General features: G+C 45.1%; 1 protein-coding gene across 6 annotated transcripts in view; it reads left to right on the top strand.

Annotated features, from left to right (window-relative positions):
• Window positions 1-4,285, top strand: part of LOC143830453 (uncharacterized) — a 215,637-nt gene extending 211,352 nt beyond the window's left edge. For all 6 annotated transcript variants that reach the window (XM_077322980.1, XM_077322976.1, XM_077322979.1 and 3 more), the window contains one exon: window positions 1,565-4,285. In XM_077322980.1, coding sequence (XP_077179095.1) covers window positions 1,565-1,906 — 342 coding nt within the window. In that variant the 3' untranslated portion in view covers window positions 1,907-4,285. The remainder of the gene's footprint in view (window positions 1-1,564) is intronic.
• Window positions 4,286-15,816: the final 11,531 nt, after the last annotated feature.

Raw genomic sequence — 15,816 nt, 5'->3', positions numbered from 1 at the left:
AGTTCAAACTTGAATATGCAAGTTTTGTCCCAAAGTGTATCACCTTACATTTACCAACACTGAACTTCATTTGCCCCATTCTCACCCATTCATTCAGTTTGTGGAAATGTTCTTGGTGTACTTCACAGTCAGCTTTGGTATTCACCACCTTGATTAATTTTGTTTCCTTTATGGGGCCACTAAATTCACCACTGGTTCCCCATCATTTATGAACAAATTAAATATTACTAGCCCCAATACCAATCCTCATGGGTCCCACTGCATACCTCCCTCTGTTGTGGGAACTGCCCCATGATTCCTACACGTTGCTTCCTGTCATTTAACCAATTTTTAATCCATCAGAGAACCCATCCTCTTATTCAGTGGTCCCCAACCCGCGGCTCCTTCTTCCCTCCCCCCCCTGAAGCGAGAAGCTCGCCAGGCCGCGAGCAAATCAGCCGCCAAAGCGGCCGATTAGCTCGCGGCCCGGCAAGCTTCTTGTTTCGGGAGGGGGGGAAGAGAAGCTTGCCGAGCCACAAGCTAATCAGCCACTTTGGCGGCCAATTTGCTGGCGGCCCGGAGGGGGCGGGAGGGGGAGCCGTGGCCGCTGGCATGGCAGCGGCACAAACTGCCGGGTGCAAACGCGCATGTGCAGCAGTCTGTGCATGCGCGTTTGCGCTGGGGCTGCCGCGCATGCGCGGGCCCCCGGGCCACCCTCCCCCCCCACTCCGGAGCAGCGGTCTGCAGCAGCCAAAAGGTTGCGGACCACTGCTCTTATTCATTGACTTCTAAGTTTACTCATGACTCGTTGACTTCTAAATTTACTCCCTTGTCAAAAGCCTTTTGAAAGTCCAGCTATATAATTTCTATTGGGTCACTATTGTCTCCATGCTCGTTTACATTTTTAAAGAACTCCAAAAGGATGCTGAAACAAAAGGTTATTGCAGAAGCCATGTTGATTTCCCGTCGGCAGGCTATGTTCCTCTATGTGCCTAAGAATTCTATCTTTGAATGCCAAATGGTCTGTAATTTTATGGTTCTCCTCTGGATTCCATTTTTAAAAATTGGTTCAAATGAAACTTGTCTCTTTCGTACAGATTTGGCTTGTCCCAGAAAGTCCCCCAGTATCTGACAAATCTACACCCTTCTAGCGTCACCCTGAGAGCCAGCTTGGTGTAGTGGTTAGGAGTGCGGACTTCTAATCTGGCAAGCCGGGTTTGATTCCCTGCTCCCCGATATGCAACCAGCTGGGTGACCTTGGGCTCGCCACAGCGCTGATAAAGCTGTTCTGACCGAGCAGTAACATCAGGGCTCTCTCAGCCTCACCCACTTCACAGGGCATCTGTTGTGGGGAAAGGAAAGGGAAGGCAACTGTAAGCCTCTTTGAGACTCCTTCAGGTCGAGAAAAGCAAGCATATAAGAACCAACTCTTCTTCTTCTCTTTGCTCATCCACACATTGAGACTTCTGACCTGTGCTTGTCTATCTGGCCCTGCATGTGGAATTGGAAGCACTTATTAGAATCCTGCCTTTGAAGCCCTGACCTTTAACTTTCTGCCTAATACCCTAATTTTTTTCCCCTCCAGGATCACACAACTACATTTCCAATGTCACTGGTACCAATGTGCATCATGACTGCTGACTTCTCCCCAGCTGTTATGCCCACACCAACCGATCCGGCACCAGGGGGTGCTCTGGAGGCTGCCGTTCTCCCACAGCCACCAGGAGATCTGTCAGTCATCAAGCTGGACCTGCCTGTTTCTCCTGAAGACAAGCAGCTTGGGCCCAGCCAGGCTGAGACCCAGACTTATTATGTTAAGCCATTAGACAAGGCGGCTACCAGCCCAGAGGATTCGCTGGAGGAGCAGCTTCAGAGACCATTGGTAAAGGTCCCAGCAAGCCCTGAACGCCAGTGTCGGATGAGGTGATCTACCCTGATAAGACTCTTTTGGCTTTTATTATAACTCTTTTGGCTTTTAACTCCATTCGTGATTCTGGTTCATGTTTGGCCTTTGTCCCGCTTTCTCTGGTTTTGACTGCAGCTCAGCTTGACTTCACTCCCCACCCAGTGTTCCTATGAACTCTGTCTCTCCCAGCTCCCGACCTCCTGGATTGGACTCTGGACTTTGGGGCAAGCTCTCTGCTTTGGCACAACTACCCGGCCATGCAGGGGCAACCTGGTAGGACAGCACACTAGCACTATCTGTTAACATATCTAGACAGCTCATTATGGGCAGGCAAGTCACCATGAAGTCCAAACATCTGTCATACACAACACTCTCTATATTCCTGATGATCAACTCACCCATTACCAAAGCTCATTTTCTCTAGGCAAAATGACCTCCATAATCTGGAGTTAGCTGTAATTCCAGGGGATCTCCAGGTCCTACCTGAAGACTGGTGATCTCACCTCCCAGCAGCAACTGCTGTTGGTTTCTACATTAAAAAGATTCCCCATCTTTTATGAAGTAGATAGATTAGCAGGTAGAGAAGCTAATGTCTATGGAAGGGTTTTATGGCATCTTCAAAAGGAGTTAGCTGCTGAGGAAAGCAAACAACAACAACTACCAACCTTTCCTGCACAAATGTGCAGACATTTAATAAGGTCAGAAAAGATTGGCCATTCCATACACATTCTGTAAAGGAGTGGGGACATGAGGTGGTTGCTACCATTGAACACTGGCAAAAGTATGTTAAAGTTCATAAACTTAAGAAGAATACACATCACTTCCCTTAGGAGAAGGGAAGCTTCTGGGAGACAGCACATGTGTCAGAAGTCAGATTGGGGAAGAATCATTGGCATCTCTGATAAAAGGAATACAGGTATCATATTTGGCAAGAATCTCTGCCTAGGATACCGAACAGCTGCTGTCAGTCACTGTAACCTGCAAACACTGGGCGAGAAAGCATGCTCATTGTTCCTGAGCATGAGGCAGCTCCTGATGTTCTGAAGTGAGCTGCATCAAAGAGTCCACAAGAAACAGTTATGACTCCTCATCTGAACAGCTTTTGGGATGGCAGCTCATTGTTCTGCAAAGGCAATCAAAACAGTGCACCCTGCCGAAGAAAGGAAAATGTTCTTTACATGAAATAGATTAGACAGACAGATGGATGAACGGATGGAAAAAACTTGCCAAGACCATCCTAAAAAAACACAAACCCTGAGCCATATTTTAATGAATAGGGTGGTCTGGATTGGAAAGAATAGTGGCTTGCTATCAAAGAAATATTGATACACATTAAAAATAGTCACCAGAAAGCATAAAAATAGTCTCAGTAGCCCTGGAGTATTAGTACCGTGGGCTTTAACTCAGCTGGATTGAACAGTATGACCGTAAATTTGCTTTCAAAATCGAATGGTAACTAAAGTGTTGCCTAATTAAGAGCTAAGCCTGGGAAGTCTTAATTATTTTAATTGATTTTGCAATTTTATTTCTTTCTTGGAAAGGAGAAAGTTTTTTAATGCTTTGTTATTGCTTCACTCCTGCATCCAGTTTTGTGACTGTAGTCCAGATGAGAGCAGAGAGCAGGCTGCACCGAAAACTCGGAAAACAATATTTTTTGCAAAACTTCTGGCCATAACTTTATTGTTATGTACATGAGCGCAGGCAAATACCAAAGGGGCTGATCCTGCTTCTGAGTGGCCAGCTGACCAAATGAACCCCCTTCACATCAGCAGGCTGCCTCTTTGGGGACCGTGCAACACCCCTAGTCAAGCTTCCCCATACCGCCAGGCCTGCTGGGCCCACAGGAAGGTGGAATTGGTGGAGGCCCTATGGGCATCAGCCTCTATTAGGGTGTCCACCATTACAGAATCACAGAATCACAGAATCATAGAGTTGGAAGGGGCCATACAGGCTATCTAGTCCAACCCCCTGCTCAACAAAGAATCATTAGCCAATACTAGCCAAGCTCAGCATGCAGGCACATGCTCCACACCAAGAGGATACACCTCTTCCCAAACCATCAGCTGTGATGAATGACAAGACAAAATGACAGTACTATGGATGCCAAAAATAGAACAAGAAGACAAAAAGCAATCCCATAAAGAGTAACCATGGAGGAAGAGTGGGTGGAAAAAACAAGCTGCGCGCAGGGAAGCATGAAAGAGGTAGCGTGCATCGCTAAATAGCTGAGGGATTGCCCCACCCTTCCTACCCACCACACACCTACCATGAGGCAGGTGAGTATGCACTTTGCTGCAGGAGCTGCAGGGCAGAGGTGCCGGCTGACCCAGCCACACTACCTCTTTTGTGGTGGAATCCTACCACTGTGGTAACAGCAGTCCATTGTTAAGTCAGTGGCTAAGTTTGTGTGGCTTTTATATACAAACGCGGGGAACTCTGCAATGACAACTCATCTCCAGGCTTCTGGAGATGAAAAAGCTTGCTGGGGTGGGGGGGATCTCTGTGTCACTATCCCTCAGAGAAGTTGTATGTTGCCAGTCTCCAGTTGGGACCTGGAGATTTGCTGGAATTATAGGTCATTTCCAGGCAAAAGAGAGAAGTTCCCCTGGAGAAAAGGGCTACTTGGGAGGGGGGGGCTCTCTGGCTTTGGATCTCATGGAGGTGTGGGGATGCCAGGCTCCAGGTGGGAAACAAAGAAAAAGGCTGTGTGGCAGTAACTGCTAATAACAATAAATATTAAATAATTTATATATTTCTCACAGTTTCTTCCTTAAATAGAATAATAGAATCATAGAGTTGGAAGGGGCCACACAGGCCATCTAGTCCAACCCCCTGCTCAACACAGGATCAGCCCAAAGCATCCTAAAGCATCCAAGAAAAGTGTGTATCCAACCTTTGCTAGAAGACTGCCAGTGAGGGGGAGCTCACCACATCCTTAGGCAGCCTATTCCACTGCTGAACTACTCTGACTGTGAATTTTTTCCCCTGATATCTAGCCTATATCGTTGTACTTGAAGTTTAAACCGATTACTGAACATCCTTTCCTCTGCAGCCAACGGAAACAGCATCCTGCCCTCCTCCAAATGACTACTTAAGTAGTTCAACTACTTAAAGAGGGCAATCATGTCCCCTCTCAACCTCCTTTTCTCCTGGCTGAACATTCCCAAGTCCCTCAACCTATCTTCATAGGGCTTGGTCCCTTGGCCCCAGATCATCCTCGTCGCTCTCCTCTGTACCCTTTCAATTTTATCTACGTCCTACTTGAAGTGAGGCCTCCAGAACTGCACACAGTACTCCAGGTGTGGTCTGACCAGTGCCGTATACAATGGGACTATGACATCTTGTGATTTTGATGTGATGCCCCTGTTGATACAACACAAAATGGCATTCGCCTTTTTTACCGCTGCATCACACTCCCTGCTCATGTTTAGTTTACAATCCACAAGTACCCCAAGGTCTCGTTCACACACAGTGTTACCTAGAAGCGTATCCCCCATCCAGTAGGCATGCTTTTCATTTTTCTGACCCAGATGCAGAACTTTACACTTATCTTTATTAAATTGCATCTTGTTCTCATTTGCCCATTTTTCCATTGTGTTCAGATCTCGTTGAACTCTGTCTCTATCTTCCGGAGTATTTGCCAGTCCTCCCAATTTGGTGTCATCTGCAAACTTGATGAGTAGTCCCTCCACCCCTTCATCTAGATCATTAATAAATATGTTAAAAAGTACCGGGCCGAGCCCCGAGCCCTAAGGTACCCTGCTACTCACCTCTCTCCAGTCTGATGAAACACCATTGACAACAACTCTTTGAGTGCGGTTCTCTAACCAATTCCCTATCCACCTAACTATCTGAAAACCCAGATTGCAGTCCTTCAACTTATTTACCGATGCATCACACTGCCTGCTCATGTTTAGCATTTCTCTTCAATACAATTTAAATGCCTTCTGGAAAGGAAAAGTTTCAAGGTGCTAGACTCACCTACATGGACAGAAATTTCTACAGTCTGGGTGTGCTGGCTAAAAATGCACTTCCCTGCATCCCAGCCAGCTGAAACGCAATGAAGACCGGTTCCTATAGGATAACATTATTCTGAGAGGACTGGTAAATGATCAGACAGTATATTCACTAGACCAGTGGTCCCCAACCCCCGGTCCAGAGACCGGTACCGGTCCATGGATCAGTCGGTACTGGGCCGTGGTTCCTCCTCGTCCTCCTCCCCAGCTGCTGCCTCAGGGGCTGCCCTGCCACTCTGCCACCCACTCACCTTTGTTGTTTTCCAGCAGCCACCATGGCTGGGGCTCCCCCTCAGTGTGGCACTGCACAGCTGCTGCTGGCAGTGCCCCCCAGCGGGTGGCGGGAAGTCAGGGGGAAAGCAAGTGGAGCAGGGGCTCAGGCGGCGGCAACGTCCCTTGGCAAAAGACTACCCCCCCCCGGTCCTCAGTAAGATTGTCAAGCATTGACCGGTCCCCAGTGATAAAAAGGTTGGGGACCACTGCACTACACTATGGTTCACTGTTAGGACAATCCTAAGCAGTTACTATAGCAATGAATGATATGCAAGTTACAATGCAAGCCTAGACAGAGTTACACTCTTCTAAAACCATTAACTCTAATGGCTGATTGCACTGTTAGCGTGGAATGGGAGTAAAAGACTATTCAGAAGCAGCGTGAAGCCTCTGGAGACAATCTTTGTCAGCAGAATACAACATGGATCCTAACTCTACATTAGTTAAAGAAATTCAAGACAAAATGAAGTACGTAATGCCCTATCCAGATGTTTGATAAATATGACTCAAGCCTAATTTGGCAAAGTACATGAAGTTAATATCAGTTGTTTACTGCATATTTTGACCCTTTTAAAAAGTCATTTTGTTTTTTTGTTGTAGAAACCTAATGACCCCAGGCTGAATCCTATGCTAGGGCACCATTAATTCTGTGACTAGGCCTCATATTTCAAAGCTCCATGATATACTCAACCTTCAAATAATATACAGACACTTTGTATTACTAGCTGCACACAGCTTTTCAATGAGCTCTGGAACTCCCAGTTATAACGGGAAGTGTTTTTTATATAACTCTCTCAATTAAAACATGTTCCGTGGGTGAACATATGGCTCTCTGATGTTTGCAGACAATACGGAAAATTATACTTTTTCCAATCATGTTGTTTTTTTGCAGAATTTGGGGTTTTGCAATGGTGACTTAATTTCTTCTCTGCAGAGAAGCAAGACATCTGAGATTATTCTCTGTATAAATCATCAAAATGAAATATATAACAACAGGTTTAAAAGCAGAATAAGAACTCAGAGCATCTATTATCTGGTAATAAATCATAATTGGAACAGTCTAGGACTGAAAGGGACCACTAAACCCAACATCTTATTCCATTATAAATGCTGGATAAATACAATAAACTTCTCTTTTACATTATTGGAATAAATATGGAGAATGGCAGCCCAGATATTGTAGGGTCTTGACATTCAGAAGCTGTTGGTGTTAGAACTGCATGAACTTTGAGGAGAAAACATGTCCATAATCTTTCTGCCTCATCGCTGCATAATTACTTCAGCAGGTTCCTCATTAGGGTTAGGGATGGGCACAAACCAGCTGATGAACACAAGCTCAACACAAATTTTGGCTTGTTTGTGGTTCATGAAGCCATATTCACAAACTGCCATGAACTTTCATACATTTTGGTGCAGTTCATGCTAGTTCATAAAGGGCAGAGAGCAGGAGTTTACTCCCGTATTTCACTCTTCAGGAAAAAAAAACAGTTGGTAGCCATTTAAATCAGGGGTAGTCAACCTGTAGTCCTTCAGATGTCCATGGACTACAATTCCCATGAGTCCCTTCCAGCAAACTCTGGCAGGGGCTCATTGGAATTGTAGTCCATGGACATCTGGAGGACCACAGGTTGACTACCCTTGATTTAAATAAAAAAGCAGAGCTGCAGTCTCACTGCTGTTTAGAAATCCCTGCTCTTTGCTTCCCATGAAAAACCACCAAGAGTAGAATGCAGCAGTTTAAACTTTAAATGGCTCACAAACTGATATGAAATGAATAGGTTCATGAACTGAACTGCAAAAATGTGATCCATGCCCATCCCTACTAAGGATCCTTCCAAAATTCTTTAGTCAGTTTTCTCTCTAGAGTGTGGAGTTCTTAATTGTATGGTCTTGTCTCCTGTGTGAAGCAGATGCATTAGAAAGGCTCCTATTGTCCTATTTTTATTTTCAAATTTTGAACATTATTTTGAACACAACTGATACATGTAAGTGCATACATAGACATCTTGCAAATACAGCAACCTGTACTTTTTTACTGTATAATTTAATTACTAGTAAAAAAGCCCATTGTATCCGAAATACAATGGGCGCTAGCAGGCTGGGGCAGAGTAAAAGGTGGCTTACCAGTGAGCGGGCGGGCTCCCTCGCGGCATCTTCTGGCTGGCGGCCATTTTCTTGATGGAGGCGGCGTGTAGTCCGATGCTGGGGGCTCCCTTGTGCTGCGGCTTGATGCAGCGAGAGGCGCTTCGCATCAAGCCACTGGGCAGGGAGCCCCCGGCAGCCGCGCAGGGCCCTTAGCTCTTCCGGGAGCTCATTCCACCAGGTTGCAGCCAGGACCGAAAAGGCCCTTGCCCAGGTTGAGGCCAGGCGAGCATCCCGAGAGCCCTGGACTACCAGTAAGTTCATATCCACAGAGCGATGAGCACTGCGGGGGGCATAAGCAATCAGTTGGTCCCACAGGTAAACAGGACCCAGACTGCGTCTGGCCTTAAAGGTCAAGACTAAAACCTTGAACTTGATCCGGAAGCAGACTGGTAATCAGTACAGATGTCGAAGCGCTGGCTGAATATGGGCCCTCCATGATGTACCAGTGAGGACCCTAGCAGCCACATTTTGTACCAGCTGCAACTTCCGGGTCAAGGACCAGGGCAGGCCTGCATAGAGCAAGTTACAGTAGTCTAGTCTGGAAGTGACTGTTGCATGGACCTCTGTGGCCAAGTTGTCTGAGGACAGGTAGGGCATTTCCTAGCTTGGCGAAGATGGGAAAATGCCGTCCAGGCAACTGTAGTGAACTGAGCCTCCATAGAAAGAGAGGCATCAAAGGTCAGTCCCAAATTCCTGGCAACTGGTGCAGATTTTTCATTTGTTTGTAGGGTGGTACCTGCAGAAGGTCTTGCTCGGGCTATTCAAACTGCAGGCATGTTTTTTGTTCCAGTTTGTGCTGCTGGATATACTGTGAAAAGAATGTAAACAACCTGCAGATTTTTATACTTTTGTCTTTCAGCACTTCCCAGCAACCTCTGGCAGCAACAAACGAAACAAAACCACCTTCCCTGAATTTTCCACTGAACAAATCTATTTGAATTCCATATAGCTAATTTGAACCAAATCAAATGTAAAGTTCTCAGACCAGTTTAAAATGTTTCTGTTTTCTCTATTTTCTTCCTTTGTCATGCAAATACCTTTCAGAACAGCTCCCTGTAAGTGCTTATCTGAATAGCTGGGCTGATGACAGATTAAAGGGATAGAAAGTATAATGCTAATAAAATGGTCATGCCCATGCCAGATAGCAGAGATGCAAAGGAAAAAAAATAAAAAGGGCTAGTTGTAAGGGGTGTCTTACACTTGCCACAGGAACATAGCTGTGAAATTGCTTCCCATGGCAAAGTGCTTTGCTCTAGGCATAATACATTGTATTCCTAAGTTCAAATATATTCAGAACAGCTATTAATTTTTCAAAAAACTTATTAATATATCTAATTCAGAACAATGGCTCCAGAATGTGGATCAAGAAATAAATTCCTACCAAAATTTCACAATACTATGCTGAGAGCTATCAATGGTAATGTTGGGAGATTGCTTAAGAGGCATATTACAGAAGCAATATTATAGAGGCTTCTATGCTTTGATTATCTTAAGTCAAAGGTGGTGGCAATGGGATTAAAAAATAAAAAAATATTACAGGGAAGGAACCATGAAAAGAGGAGATAGAACTGAAGGGGAGAGAATAGAGAAAGTTATCTGGGTAGAAGAAAGGCAAGGATCCATTGGGGAAAGCAGAAAATTGGGGGAAGCAGATATAGGTAGATTAGTGCAGTGGTCCCCAACCTTTATTTGGCTGGGGACCGGCAGGGCATCGGGCATCACCCGCGGGGACCGCACCCGCGTGGGCCACGCCCACGCTTCGGGCCGCGCCCGCGGGCCGCGCCCGCGCATCGAGCCGCGCCCGGCCGCGCCCGCAAGCCGCGCCCGCGGATCGGGCCGCGCCCGGCCGCGCCCGCAAGCCGCGCCCGCGGTTCGGGCCGCGCCCGGCCGCGCCCGCAAGCCGCGCCCGCGGATCGGGCCGCGCCCGCGAGCCGCGCCCGCGGATCAGGCCGCAGCCGCAGATCGGGCCGGCCGGCCGGGCGCGGCCTGCACGGGCGCAGCCCGGCCCTGATTCCCTCTCCCCTCCTCCCGCAGTAATACATTGTCGGAAAAAGCTCTCGGAAAAAGCTTCCCACTCTCGGAAAATACACTCTCGGAAAAAGCTCCCCAAGCACCGGGGAAGGCGATCTGCGGCTCTGCGAGCCGCGGATCGCCTTCCCCGGTGCCTGGGGAGCTTTTTTCCTCCCCCCCCCCCCGATCTGAGGAAAAGCTCACCAGGCCCCAGGGAAGGCGATCGGGCGGCCTGACGCGTCGGAGGTGCTAGGAACAACTGCGAGCCGCGCTGCACACGGCTCGCAGTTGCATGGGCTGGGAATCGGAGGGACCAATCGGCAGGCGCTTCGCGCCTGCCGATTGGTCCCTCCGATTGTCTGTGCAGAGGAAGGGTCCAATCTGGACCCTTCCTCATCCCGGACACATCCCGCCTCAGAACGTCTTAGAGCTTTATTTAGTCCGTGGCGCCCGTGGCGCCACGGGCGGTGTTAAGATGATTGACTAGCAGGTGGGAATTCTCAGCCAAGCAAGACGCAACTCCGATGTTAATGTTAACATGGCCACAGTTTGATTAGAATACACTTCCTCCCACTAGAGGGTTGGCCTGGCACAGAAGACCCACCCCTGCAGTCGTCTGGCTGTCGAAGTACACAAGGGTCTGGTGATGCCCTGGATCCTGCCCTATCCCAGCCGGGTGGGCAGGCCCTTGCCACCTGACTCGAATCCCTGGTATACACCTTTTCCAAGGGCACCCACCTCATTCTGCACCCTCAGACATCTGGCTCCGTCCCTGGCTACCCACTTGTATGAGCCAGTCCCTTAATGGGACCCCCACCCCCAGGGAGCCAGTATGCAAATCAGCCCCCTGCCAAGGCTCCTTCACTACACCAAACTGAGAGCCAGTTTGGTGTAGTGGTTAGGAGTGCGGACTTCTAATCTGGCATGCCGGGTTCGATTCTGCACTCCCCCACATGCAGCCAGCTGGGTGACCTTGGGCTCGCCATGGCACTGATAAAACTGTTCTGACCGAGCAGGAATATCAGGGCTGTCTCAGCCTCACCCACCCCACAGGGTGTCTGTTGTGGGGAGAGGAATGGGAAGGCGACTAAGCCGCTTTGAGCCTCCCTCTGGTAGGGAAAAGCGGCATATAAGAACCAACTCTTCTTCTTCTTCAAGATAAAAAACTTTGGTAGAGAATTTTCTTCTATGTGTAACTTTCATCTCATTAAAGTCAAAACAGAAAGCCATGTATCTACAAGGTTTTCTGATAAAAACAGGTTGTCTGTTGTGGGGAGAGGAATGGGAAGGTAACTGTAAGCCGCTTTGAGCCTCCTTCAGGTAGGGGAAAGCGGCATATAAGAAAGAACTCTTCTTCTTTTACATTGAACTCCCCCCCCCCAAAAAAAAGCAATCTTGATGTGATTGTATATCAAACGATAATAAATATTATATTGGTGCGGAACTTCACACATCAGCAGGAGTGTAGGAATGCCTTGATTAAAAAAACATACCAAAGGAATCTTATAACCACTAAATATAAGATATGCAGATTGCTTTGGTCACTCTCTTTCCTTGTAGTATTCAGACTGACTGTTAAATATGCCTGAGTTTCATTCCTTTGTCCATTCATTCTCAGCAGAAGCCTGCTACTGATACGATGGTTCTGGATGCTAATAATTGGCTTCTATGAATGATCTATAAATGGTTTTGAGTTCCTGCCAAAGATAATACATCTACAGAAGAGGGGGGGGCGAGCTTTATGGGAAGAGTATCCTCATTTCCCATAAATGATGAATCAATCCATTATATTTGTGATAATCAATGCCATGGATCCTCTTCACGTCAAGGTAGGGGGGAAAAAAACTTGGTGAAGAAGCAAATCATTATTAATTCATATATTGCAATAACATTAATCACGATGAGCTAATGTGATATTAATGTGGCTGTAATATGTTCTTCCATTGGAATTTCACCATAATATCAGAATTAACTAATGTACCATTGTTTTAAAGAGTGACTAAATTGATAAATAACACTTGAAAGCTTTTTAAATGGGGCTAGACATGAATCTACCTACTCATCGCTGGATGATAAGATGAAGGGAACCCATTTACTTCCCACCCCTACACTTGTGGGGATGCTAAACTTCAGCTTTGTGATTTTCATGAATTATTGCCCCACTGAAAGAGCCAATCAGCTCCTTCTGCAGCAGAAAACTGTTCCAGGAAATATTGATATGGTAGATTAGCACTTCTGGGAATGGCATAATAAGCTGCTGTGATGATGCCTTCCATTGTCTGCCGCGGTCTGGAGAGTCCAGCACACACTCAGACCACTCAACATCCTTAGTCGTCTTGCCTGTAGAAGATATACCAAAAATGACTCTGAATAGGGAAGCTGGGCTAAAAGCACTTACATAGTAGGTGCTGGATTTGCATTTGCTTGTTTGCTTGGTAAAGCATTTTAAATAAATACAAAATGTGCCCCAGTTTAAGGGCATCTCCTGTTGATGGAGATGGTCCCAGATGCAGTGACCAGCATCTCCAGTTAGAAGAATCAAGCAGTTAGTGATATGAAAGATCTCTTCTCATTATACTAGATGTGACACTGCCACTCCAAGTAAACAATACTGACCTTGAAGGAACAACAGTCAGCTACAGTATAAGGCAGATACACATGTTCTCATGTTTTATTTTTTGGCCATGAGAGCCAGCATGGTGTAGAGGTTAGGAGCGTGGCATTCTAATCTGAGTTTGATTCCATGCTACCCCACATGCAACCAGCTGGGTGACCTTGGGTTCATCACCCACGGGTTTGGAGACCAAAACATATGAGGAAAGGTTGAGGGAGCTTGGTCTGTTTAGCCTGAAAAGGAGACGACTGAGAGGGGATCTGATAACCATGCTCAAGTATTTAAAAGGCTGTCATGTAGAGGATGGAGCAGAGTTGTTCTCTCTTGCCCCAGAGTGACAGACCAGAACCAAAGGGATTAAATTAATTCAAAGGAAATTTTGTCTAAACATCCAGAAATAGTTCCCGACAGAGCGGTTTCTCAGTGGAACAGGCTTCCTTGGGGGGTGATAGGTTCTCCATCTTTGGAAATTTCTAAACAGAGGCTAGATAGCCATCTGATGGAGACGCTGATTCTGTGAAGATTCAAGGGGGTGGCAGGTTACAGTGGATGAGTGATAGGGTTCTGAATGTCCAGCATAGTGCAGGAGGTTGGACTAAATGACTCAGGAGATACCTTCCAACTCTATGATTCTAAGGTTGGGGAAATGTGGGTAGTGATACATTGCCCCATCCCACAAACCAGTTTCATATACTAAGCACCACCTCTCTTTGTGTGGGGCATCAGTATGAGGAGCCGTATTAATAGTCTAGCTCTAAGCTAAGTACACTTCTGTTCATATATTTCTAGTCCAGCTGTTTCAGGAAACATGGACATGGTCTCCTATTACATACTAGCATAGCTATTTCCCCCCAGAATTTCTCATATTTAATGGGTTGTACAGCTTAACTTTGACCTTGACATTTGCCTTCTTTTGCTGTGTGAAAACTATCGATTCAAACTGCAATTTGAAAGGAAACGTGAACATTAAAAACCTTTCCGAAGTTAAAGTTATATTGTAATATAACGGTTGTCATCTATACTTTGTCACAGTTTAGTTATCAGTAGCGTCCATTATGATCTTTAAACAACATTTTCCGTGTACTCAGTTTTAGTTTTGTTCCAACTTGAAAACAGATTATTCCCCCTTATTTTGTACCTCCATTAAGTCAGTTAAAATGACAAAGACCTCTGAATTAGGCTGCTCTAGTCTGGAAATTCAAATGATTAAATGATCCTCAATTTTTGTTCAAAAAAACATTTCCCTTCATATAGAAAATATAAAACTAGGTATTATGGAAGCTATTGCTCTCACACGCTTCATGATGTGTTAATGACCGTAAGCTTGTTCAAACAGCTTCTTGTGTTCATATTGATAATTTATTATTTTAATTGTAAGCCTCTTCAAGCAGGACTCTGATGAGGCAGAATATAAATTTCCTGAGTATATAAACAAATATTTTAATATTATTATTATTATTATTTATTTTTATTATTTACTAGTTGGACTTATTGCTCGCCACTCCCGGCGAACCTGCTCATGGTGGGTTACAAATAGGTTACAAATGTCAGATTCAACCGTGTGAGTCCTTGCATGGGCATGGTACAATCATAAGACCTCAGGGCCAAATGAGATGTGAAATTGAAATCAGTAATTAGTTTTGTAGTATTCATAGCTGCTGTTGGGAACTTGATTTAGACTAAGACCATGGCATACAGGGAAAGGGGCCATGCTGTAGCCTCCATTTGGAATGGAGTGGCATGGCTGTGATTTCCATTTAAAAAGCCTAGAAATCTCTAACTTCAGATGTTTCAGCATTTCCTCTGAATTAGCCCTTACTGTTGATACATACACATGCAGCTCCTTCACCGCACTGTAAGCACAAGGAAACAGATTTCCATCCACTTGTCCTGAATTTAATAAGGAACTGTACTTACACACCTATGCAGTGTGCATAATTTCTTCACCCTATTCAATTATCAGGGCTGGTCATGTACAGCCCTGTTAAAAATGACAATGGTACAAACCAGCAGTTTATGAAAGCAAGAGATGAAGGAGTTGAATTTAACAACTTCCAACTCCTGGATCCACCAATATCTGGCACTATTTGTGTGTGTGTGTTTTACAGGACTACACAAATATACTCATAAATCCAGCTGGAGTGGAGCCAAACTTTTGAACCCCAAAAACTTAAATGCTAAGAACTTTCAGACAATGAGAATAGGATAGGAAAAACAAAATAATAATAATAGTTATTATTATTTAGATTTTTAGCCCACCATTCCCAGAATGGCTGATATTTCAAGGCGTTTGAGACAAACTCATTGTTCCTTCCTGATCTCATTCCATTATCATCTTGCATAGTTGTAGTACAAAAATCATAGGTAATAACAAGCAATGAGTAATAAAAATCAGAACGTTAATCATGGGCCTAATTGCACAAGCAGACTGTATAGTAAAAAACATAGATTTTAACCTGCAAAATGGCACTCTAAATCTGCAGCTTCTTTGCTATTGTAAATCATAGGAATCTCGTATCTTAACCATGCCTTGAATTTTCTCAGCAAATGGATTGGGAATTTGCTATATATTATATTTTATATTCTCTTTAAGAAACCATGCAAGAATGTAACATTCCTGGAAGCACTCAGAAAACTTCCAGATCTCTTGGTAATACTCAGAAACATAGGCTTTTTTGTTTGGTATTGTTTTGTTTTCAGAAATGGAAAAATAATTATAAAACATATTGTGCTAATAAATCAAAAAAAGGCGCTTGAAATAATCTCATAAAATGTTATGGTTTAAATAATGCCCTTCATCAGTATTCTTTGTTTAACATTTTATGTTTATTGATAAATGAAGATGCATTTAAATAATTCAAACAAAACATTAG

Source organism: Paroedura picta, chromosome 2 (genome assembly GCF_049243985.1).
Source record: "Paroedura picta isolate Pp20150507F chromosome 2, Ppicta_v3.0, whole genome shotgun sequence".
In the NCBI taxonomy this organism is placed as follows: domain Eukaryota; kingdom Metazoa; phylum Chordata; class Lepidosauria; order Squamata; family Gekkonidae; genus Paroedura; species Paroedura picta.
The sequence above is the reverse complement of the archived record's forward strand: the minus strand, read 5'-3'. Positions and strand labels throughout refer to the sequence as shown.